The following is a 10,454-nucleotide window of genomic DNA, read 5'->3' on the forward strand; positions in this document are numbered from 1 at the left end:
GTATATACACTAAGCAGCAATGTAACGGAGATATATACACTGAGCAGCAATGTAATAGAGGTATATACACTGACCAGCAATGTAATGGAGGTATATACACTGACCAGCAATGTAACAGAGGTATATACACTGACCAGCAATGTAACAGAGGTGTATACACTGACCAGCAATGTAACAGAGGTGTATACACTGACCAGCAATGTAACAGAGGTATATACACTGACCAGCAATGTAACGGAGGTATATACACTGACCAGCAATGTAACGGAGGTGTATACACCCAGATAGCAAGCAATTGAGCTGCAAGTTTGAAAATGACTCGCTAAACTATCGCTGACTTGGCGAGCTTCACAATTTTGTTGCACAATTACAGCAAGTCTGCATTGCAAGTCTCCAGACCAGCAAGCTTGCAGAGCTCTTGCTAAGACCTGCAGGACTCTTGCTATAGACTTGCCCAGCAAATTTGCTACAAATTCAAAAAGTGTCGCCTAGAACTTGTGCTGCCAGTGTCCTGCAAGTCTACAACCTGCCAGGAATGTGCGCAGCAAGTTAACAAAAATGACAATTTCAGCCTGCCATAAGTTTGTGGCTAGTTATCCTTGCTATCTGGGCACTGGCCAGCAATGTTACCGAGGTATATACACTGACCAGCAATGTAACGGAGGTATATACACTGACCAGTAATGTAACGGAGGTATATACCTGACCAGCAATGTAACGGAGGTATATACATGACCAGCAATGTAACGGAGGTATATACATGACCAGCAATGTAACAGAGGTATATACACTGACCAGCAATGTAACAGATGTATTCACACTGACCAGCAATGTAACAGATGTATATACAGACCAGCAATGTAACAGAGGTATATACACTGACCAGCAATGTAACAGATGTATTCACACTGACCAGCAATGTAACAGATGTATATACACTGACAAGCAAGGATGTGCACAATTTGCATAATAATTAGCAATTATTTTACACAATATTTACATATGAATGAGTCATGGCTTATTCATATGTAAATATCACAGTCGGGCCTAATTTCAGTGATCTTAATTTTGGTTGCCCCTGTTTGGCGTCCGGGTTTCAGCTGTCATGAAACCTGGACACAGCATTCAAAACCCGGACAGATGGCAACCATATCAGGAGTATGTAACGTATATAGCAACACACGCTGGGGTCAGGGGTATGTATCTCCATCCTAATATTATACAACCAATCCAGATAATTCTAAGTTATCTTTCTACAGAGACCAAATGTCCACCTCAGTGAAGATGGAGGAGGACCGGAGTCACATAACTGAGAAGATACTAAACCTCACCCTGGAGATCATGTACCTGCTGACCGGAGAGGTGAGGAGGATTCTGGGAGGTCACATGACATCGCTCTTATCTCTAATAATATAACACAGACCTGACCGGAGAGGTGAGGAGGATTCTGGGAGGTCACATGATATCACTCTTATCTCTATTAATAAAACACAGACCTGACCGGAGAGGTGAGGAGGATTCTGGGAGGTCACATGACGTCACTCCTATCTCCATTAATAAAACACAGACCTGACCGGAGAGGTGAGGAGGATTCTGGGAGGTCACATGACGTCACTCATTGCTCTACCAATACACAGACCTGACCGGAGAGGTGAGGAGGATTCTGGGATACTAACATGATATTCCTATTGGTTTCTCCATCCAGAGTTTTCCTCTTCTGAAGTCTGGTGATCATGTGACCATCACAGTGCCCCCATGTGACTCCATAAAACCCGAGAGACACAGCATGCAGAAGATTCTGGAAGTCACCAAGAAGATGATGGAGCTGCTGACAGGAGAGGTGAGCGGTGCCGGGAATTCTGGGACATGATCCAGGAACAGACAAGGGGCGTGTCTGGGTGGTGACTGTATCATTGTGTGTGTCAGGTTCCTATAAGGTGTCAGGAGGTCTCTGTCTATGTCTCCATGGAGGAGTGGGGGGATATAGGACACTGAGTAGAACAGATGAGATTTTCTGCCGTTCTGTTGGTTTAGGGTGAAGATCTGATGAAGGTGAAAGTTGAGGTTGAAGTAGAAGAGACGTATGTGAGGGATGATCAGCAATGTACGGAGGAGGCTGGAACAACAAGGACACTCCTAGAGGATGGAGCAGTGAGGACCCTCAAAGAGGAGAATGTAACAACAGCCGCACTCATAGAGGAGGAAGGAACAACAAGGACACTCATCGAGGAGGATGGAACAACAAGGACACTCATCGAGGAGGATGGAACAACAAGGACACTCATCGAGGAGGATGGAACAACAAGGACACTCATCGAGGAGGATGGAACACTGGCCACACTCATCGAGGAGGATGGAATGACAAAGACATTTAAAGAGGAGGACAGAACGATGAGGACAATCAAAGAGGAGGACACTCCTACAGAGATCAGCACAGGTGACCTATATTATATTCTTCTCTTATCTCTGCTCTGTTCCTGCACACTGATTGGTCCAGAGTAGGGCGGGATCTGAGTGATATCAGCCAATAGTAGGTTGGTAATGGTCACCTCCCTGTACTGATAGCCGTCCTGGGGCTCAGCTGGCAGTATTGGGTTGGGTGTCACTCCTAGTTCCAGTAGCACATATATGAGGACACAGATTGGGCCTTTCTTAGGTCGGTTCCTCTTCTTCCAGCAGACTTCTAGCTAAACGTGAAGAATGTTGGCACACGGTGCAGAATGTTGGCATACGTTGGGTTAGCTGCAGGGTGTTACACAGGTCCAGGGTAGTGGCGAAGCCATCCCTGAAGACCACCTTTGGAGGGTATGCTCGTCTGAAGTGAGTCACACCAAGGGTCGGTGGACATTCTTTCCTCCCCTCATTGGATATTTGACACTACTGGTGGGCGGGTCTCAGATCCGGCTTCTCAGTTGCTGGGTTTGCCGGCTTAGCTGTTGAAGACCGGGTCTTGAGGGATAGGATTCTGGCTAATTCTGTTATTCTCATACTCTTGCTGGCCCAGAGGTCCACCTCTCACTAGGTATACCATTATACCTGGAGGGCATACCTTGCCTGCTGAGAAAGGAGGTAGTTTCCACCTTGGAAGTACTCTGTGGGGTGGATTTTGCCATTTCTTCATCGGAACTGGATCAATATTTGGCCCTGAATACACTCAACTCATTCAACAGCATGTGGTCTCTCATTCCCTCGTTAAGTGTTTTGTCCATGGCGTTGCTCACGTAGCCCCACCTAGGTGCCCTCCAGCGTCGCTGTGGAATCTCAGTCTGGCACTTTCACTTCTCCGGAGAGCTCTCTTTGAAACTATTGGGGATCTCTGGCAGATCTCACAGGCAAGGTTGCTTTCCTCGTTGCTGGTAGAGTTTCGGATCTGGCAGGAACCTCCTGCTTCTTGTTCTTCACAAGGATACGGTTAGGACTAGGATGAAGGTGGTGTCTTCTTTTCATCTGAATGAGGACATGGTCCTTTCCTCCTTTTTTGTCTTGCCCTGAAACATCCTCAGGAAGTCTCTCTGAAATCTGGATGTGGGTCAGGCCGCTCGACTTTATCCTTCTTCTTCATTTCAACAATTGGATTTCCTCTCTGTCCTTCTTGAAGGACATGCTTTCTGTGTCTTCTTCCACCATCTCCAGATGGATCAGACAGGTCACTGTGCATCCCTATAGCTCGGAAGGTAACGCTCTACTAGATTTGTCAGTAGTTGTTTTCGGCATCTGCGGTGCAGATTTGTAAGGCCACCACCTGGTCCTCTGTTCTACCAGGTGGACGTTCACACATCTGCTGATGCTGGTTGGCCATAAGGTGCCAGAGACTGCTGTCCTAGGTGGGGTTCCCCTTGTTTCGGTTATAATACTGTATTGCCCACCCCTCTGTTCTGCTTGTGAAGATCCCGGTCGTCTCTGAATTGTCCCGTATTGCACTCCGAGAATCTGTATTTACTAGGAAGTGTAAAATCCTATTTCTCTCCTTTTTCCAGGACACGCCATGGAGAAACCCTCAAAGGATCCTCTGACTTTATCTCCAGGTTGTAAGATGGAAGATGAGGACATCACAGCAGATTGTGCGGGAGAAGAGACACTGAGCTCAGCTATGGATGGGGGACTTCACAGTGTGGATAGACCATGGGATCCCTCTGACTCTGAGCAACCTCGTCCTGTGGGGGATGGTGCCGGAATTCAGGGGGAGAAGACATTTTCCTGCCCCGAGTGCGGGGAAAGTTTTACCTCTGAATCGACTCTTTGTGTCCATCTGAGTTCTCACATGGGTGACAAGTATCTTTACTGTTATGAGTGCGGGAAATGTTTCCTTTATAAATTCGCACTCATTAATCATTACAGATCCCACACGGGGGAGAAGTCGTATTCCTGCCCCGATTGCGAGAGATGCTTTTCACAAAAGTGCTATCTTACCCAACATCAGAGACTGCACACGGGGGAGAGGTCGCATTCCTGCCCCGAGTGCGGGAGAAGTTTTTCGCAGAAGTGCCATCTTACCCAACATCAGAGACTGCACACGGGAGAGAAACCGTATTTCTGCCCTGAGTGCGGGAAATGTTTTTCACAGAAGTTCAACCTTACCAAACATCAAAGATCGCACACGGGCGAGAAACCTTATTTCTGCGCTGAGTGCGGGAAATCATTTTCGGCAAAGTCCGCTCTTAACTTACATAAGAGATTACACACAGGCGAGAAGCCGTATTCCTGCCCCGAGTGCGGGAAATGTTTTTCACAGAAGGCCCATCTTTCCAGTCATCAGAGTATGCACACGGGCGATAGGCCATATCCATGCAGAGAGTGTGGGAAGTGTTTTCTTCATAAATCGAAACTACTCAAACATTACAGATCTCACAAGGGGAGCAAGCCAGATTCACCCCCTGAGTGACGGAAAGGTTTTTCACAGAATATCCATCTTTCTATTTATCAGAGATTGCACAAGGGCAGGAAGCCGTATTCTTGTCCTGTTGGTGGAAAATGTTTTTTATGGGGCACAGTTTAAGGGCTAGTTCACACATCTAGCTGTACCTTCCCTATCCACCCCACCTCATCCTACATATTATGCTGCACATTCCCTTTTCCACACCCCCTCATTCTATATACCATGCTGTACCTTCCCTATTCCCCACCGCCTCATTCTATATGCCATGCTGTGCGTTCCCTTTCCCACACCTCATTCTATATACCATGCTGTACCTTCCCTATTCCACACCTCCTCATTCTATATACCATGCTGTACATTCCCTTTCCCACCCCTCCTCATTCTATATACCATGGCTGTACGTTCCCTATTCTACACCCCCTCATTCTATATTCCATGCTGTACATTCCCTTTCCCACCCCTCCTCATTCTATATACCATGGCTGTACGTTCCCTATTCTACACCCCCTCATTCTATATTCCATGCTGTACATTCCCTTTCCCACCCCTCCTCATTCTATATACCATGGCTGTACGTTCCCTATTCTACACCCCCTCATTCTATATTCCATGCTGTACATTCCCTTTCCCACCCCTCCTCATTCTATATACCATGGCTGTACGTTCCCTATTCTACACCCCCTCATTCTATATTCCATGCTGTACATTCCCTTTCCCACCCCTCCTCATTCTATATACCATGGCTGTACGTTCCCTATTCTACACCCCCTCATTCTATATTCCATGCTGTACATTCCCTTTCCCACCCCTCCTCATTCTATATACCATGGCTGTACGTTCCCTATTCTACACCCCCTCATTCTATATTCCATGCTGTACATTCCCTTTCCCACCCCTCCTCATTCTATATACCATGGCTGTACGTTCCCTATTCTACACCCCCTCATTCTATATTCCATGCTGTACATTCCCTTTCCCACCCCTCCTCATTCTATATACCATGGCTGTACGTTCCCTATTCTACACCCCCTCATTCTATATTCCATGCTGTACATTCCCTTTCCCACCCCTCCTCATTCTATATACCATGGCTGTACGTTCCCTATTCTACACCCCCTCATTCTATATTCCATGCTGTACATTCCCTTTCCCACCCCTCCTCATTCTATATACCATGGCTGTACGTTCCCTATTCTACACCCCCTCATTCTATATTCCATGCTGTACATTCCCTTTCCCACCCCTCCTCATTCTATATACCATGGCTGTACGTTCCCTATTCTACACCCCCTCATTCTATATTCCATGCTGTACATTCCCTTTCCCACCCCTCCTCATTCTATATACCATGGCTGTACGTTCCCTATTCTACACCCCCTCATTCTATATTCCATGCTGTACATTCCCTTTCCCACCCCTCCTCATTCTATATACCATGGCTGTACGTTCCCTATTCTACACCCCCTCATTCTATATTCCATGCTGTACATTCCCTTTCCCACCCCTCCTCATTCTATATACCATGCTGTACCTTCCCTATTCCACACCTCCTCATTCTATATACCATGCTGTACGTTTCAACCAGCGTACAGCGCTAGGTGAGAGAAGGAGGGGGAGGGGGGTGTCACTGCTGGTTGGGTCCCTCTAGCAGTGTCGTCTATCTTCCCCGTGCTCTTCAGCAGAAGCTTCATAGAATGTTCCATCATGGTGAGGGGGAGGAGCTAGATATGACTTGCGGATGAAGAGAAGGGGAGATCAGACTACATGACGGGACTGACCATGTCACTGCAGTAGTGATCAGTCTGCACAGGCAGCTTCATGGACTCTGGAGAGCCCCCTGCTGGAGGAAAGTGGAAGATATGACGTCTTCAGAGGGAACATTTCACATTTCCCTGATAAAGATACAAATATATGAAGACATTTTTATGATTGTGAAACAAATGAAGATGAAATGTTTCTATTCTTCTTCTCATGATATTCATTGTAAGGTGATTGATAAAAGTTCTCTTCACATTTGTATCATTAAATCTTCTTTTCTTTCCCTTTTATTCCTTCTGCTGACTCTACAAGTTCTTCTCATACTGGAGGTTTTATTCTTCTCCTCGTGTCTGAGTAGTTTTGTATCTCCGGCTCGTACTTGTTGGAGGAGCCGCCCCTCCCCCTCCTCATACATCTCGGGGGAAGGGGAGGCGGGGTTCTGTAGTATACTCCAATTATAAGGACATCGGATCATAGAGCCGTATATGATTCCACCCGGAATTCCTCCATCACAAGTTCATCAGATGACATCTAACGTAGAGAAGCTCCTCCTCCATCTTCTCTATGTACAAACCAGAGGATCAGAAAGACTACAAGCAGCCCGGTCTTCGGAGGAGTCAAGCCATGTTTATGGAACACCAACTCAAATCTCAACCAACGAAGACCTCGAGCTCCACCATTCTGCTCAGAGGGTTTTGCTGTACTATTATGTTTATATGTAATTGGGGGATCTCAGTATTTAGTGCCCCAACCTTCTCCTATCTTCTCTCATTTCACCCTCTGATAAAGTCTCACCTCACCTTATCTCAACCCCAATACCCCGACCACCTATCCCACCATCCCGGATCTCCCCCTGAGGACAGAAGGCCACTTTCTCTTAAAGAATATTAAAGAATATATCTTCCATATAGATCACACCAACATGAAAGCTCAGCAGTCACATCCCGAAGCAAGCCAGGTGTACGAGGGAGCATGAAGATGGCTTCCTGGCTAATTGGGAAGCCGGGTGGCGAGTTATTACATTCCGCCCCGGCTTCCTTAATGGGACTTTCAGGTTCGGTATCGGCGAGTACAGAAAAGAAAATGTCAGTACTCGATACCGAAAAACCGGTATCAGCGCATCCCTACCTAATAACATACGATCCCTTTCATTGGTTTCTGCTTCGTTGGTCAGTCCAAATTTGTTCCCTTAAAGAGGATAAATCCACCACTGGGGTTCAAAGAGCATTTTAAGCCATTGTCTGGGGCCTTGTGCAATAGGTTTGATGGGTCTAGGCCTCACAGATGATTGGGATAGCTGGGTTTAGGCCTGACAGATGATTGGAATAGCTGGGTCTAGGCCTGACAGATGAGTGGGATAGCTGGGTCTAGGCCTGACAGATGAGTGGGATAGCTGGGTCTAGGCCTGACAGATGAGTGGGATAGCTGGGTCTAGGCCTGACAGATGAGTGGGATAGCTGGGTCTAGGCCTGACAGATGAGTGGGATAGCTGGGTCTAGGCCTGACAGATGAGTGGGATAGCTGGGTCTAGGCCTGACAGATGAGTGGGATAGCTGGGTCTAGGCCTGACAGATGAGTGGGATAGCTGGGTCTAGGCCTGACAGATGAGTGGGATAGCTGGGTCTAGGCCTGACAGATGAGTGGGATAGCTGGGTCTAGGCCTGACAGATGAGTGGGATAGCTGGGTCTAGGCCTGACAGATGAGTGGGATAGCTGGGTCTAGGCCTGACAGATGAGTGGGATAGCTGGGTCTAGGCCTGACAGATGAGTGGGATAGCTGGGTCTAGGCCTGACAGATGAGTGGGATAGCTGGGTCTAGGCCTGACAGATGAGTGGGATAGCTGGGTCTAGGCCTGACAGATGATTGGGATAGCTGGGTCTAGGCCTCACAGATGATTGGAATAGCTGGGTCTAGGCCTGACAGATGAGTGGTATAGCTGGGTCTAGGCCTCACAGATGAGTGGGATAGCTGGGTCTAGGCCTCACAGATGAATGTGATAGATGGGTCTAGGCCTGACAGATGAGTGGAATAGCTGGGTCTAGGGTTAAGATATGAGTGGTCTAGCTCAGCCTTGGCTTGATAGCTGAGTAGGCTACCTGGGCCTGCTCTTGACAGCTGAGTGGGCTCATTGGGCCACATCTTGATGGCTAAGTGGGGTGGTTGGCTGGTTGGAAATCCTAGGCTGAGAGGCTCCAAATGTAGGCTGCTAATAAGTGACAGTTAGCATCCTTTTCCACACACAGCCAGAGCACAGACAAGGAAGGGAGACGGCTGGCTTCCTCTGTCCTTCTTCTGACCCAATTCCATTATGTAGCCATTTTACGGGAAAAGTCCTGGGTGTGGTTGCTGAGCACACAATGCTGAGGCCACGCTCTTTACTCAGGTGGACAAGAAGCCTAGGAGCAGACCCATGCACATATAGGCCACCTAAGCAGCCTTCACAGGGACAGATCATCATGTAACTGACATCACTATATGGGACATCTGCAATTCGATTACAGCTTCTAATTGATAAGTTGCCCATTGAAGGCCGTTTTTTTTTTTTCCTTGTCATTAGGAATTACTTTTATGAGTTAGGTGCTGAGCTTTCTTAGGGGTCTTTGGGAATGCCAACAATCTTTGCCTCAATCGATGGAGAACGCTAAAACCTGAAAGTCTCCCAAGTTTTCTGGGTAGGTTGGCATGTACGGTATGTATCTAGAAGGATATATAGAACAGCATTTCTCAACGTCTTTTCACCGATGGCACCCTCTAAAAGATTATATAAAAGAGAAAATTTGAAGGCACCCCTGAGCAAGCCAGAAAGCATCCTAGATGAGAAACACTGATATAGTACAAGCACAACACAAGGCCATGTTCACACTATGAAATGTTGCTTTGGGCTCTTTCAAAATCATTTCAGACCCAAAGGGCCTTGTATGAATTTTGTGGGGAACCTCACTTTCCTGTTGCATATGGTCCTCCTTAAACTCCATTACCAGACCCTTATCCAAGCAGACGTCTAGCAAGCCAGGAGAATGGAGAGAAGGGTGTGCATCCCTCTTTCCTTCCTGAGCCATACCAGGCCACATGCCCTTAACATTGGGGTGCGTGTCTAGGAAGGATCTCCATGGCAAAGCACCTTGCCCCCGTGTTGATGAGGACAAGGACCTCTTCCCCACAACTCTGGCCTGGTGGCTGTGGAGGTCTGCAGGCTTATCGGAATCTGGAAGAGAAGGGGCCGGTATGTGGTGAGGTCATTAACAATTTTCAATATTTTATTCTTGGGATTGTTGCACGCGACCCCGTGAGGGTCCTACAGCGTACATGCCGGCATATTTCTCGTTGGTGTCCGTGATATAAAATAAGACCCATCGTTGGTGTCCGTGATATACAATAAGTCCCATCGTTGGTGTCCGTGATATACAATAAGACCCATCGTTGGTGTCTGTAATATAAAATAAGACCATCGTTGGTGTCCGTAATATAAAATAAGACCCATCGTTGGTGTCCGTGATATACAATAAGACCATCGTTGGTGTCCGTGATATAAAATAAGACCCATCGTTGGTGTCCGTGATATACAATAAGTCCCATCGTTGGTGTCCGTGATATACAATAAGTCCCATTGTTGGTGTCCGTGATATACAATAAGTCCCATCGTTGGTGTCTGTGATATACAATAAGACCATCGTTGGTGTCCGTGATATACAATAAGACCATCGTTGGTGTCCATGATATACAATAAGACCATCGTTGGTGTCCGTGATATACAATAAGACCATTGTTGGTGTCTGTAATATAAAATAAGACCCATCGTTGGTGTCCGTGATATAAAAT

General features: G+C 47.0%; 1 protein-coding gene and 1 long non-coding RNA gene across 2 annotated transcripts in view; one reads left to right on the top strand and one right to left on the bottom strand.

The window, feature by feature from the left end:
* The first annotated feature begins 2,028 nt into the window (after window positions 1-2,028).
* Window positions 2,029-10,454, top strand: part of LOC108801667 (gastrula zinc finger protein XlCGF52.1-like) — a 16,520-nt gene continuing 8,094 nt past the window's right edge. Inside the window, exon 1 of the mRNA XM_018573569.1 lies at window positions 2,029-2,123. Within this exon, the coding sequence (XP_018429071.1) occupies window positions 2,047-2,123 (77 nt within the window). The 5' untranslated portion in view covers window positions 2,029-2,046. The remainder of the gene's footprint in view (window positions 2,124-10,454) is intronic.
* Window positions 2,391-10,454, bottom strand: part of LOC108801668 — a 14,597-nt gene continuing 6,533 nt past the window's right edge. The window contains exons 2-3 of the long non-coding RNA XR_001942161.1: window positions 3,496-3,498; window positions 2,391-2,459 (exon numbers count right to left, since the gene is read on the bottom strand). This is a non-coding gene — a long non-coding RNA (uncharacterized LOC108801668). The remainder of the gene's footprint in view (window positions 2,460-3,495; window positions 3,499-10,454) is intronic.

The sequence above is a fragment of the Nanorana parkeri genome, unplaced genomic scaffold, assembly GCF_000935625.1.
Source record: "Nanorana parkeri isolate BGI_ZX_2015 unplaced genomic scaffold, ASM93562v1 scaffold2430, whole genome shotgun sequence".
Classification (NCBI taxonomy): Eukaryota; Metazoa; Chordata; class Amphibia; order Anura; family Dicroglossidae; genus Nanorana; species Nanorana parkeri.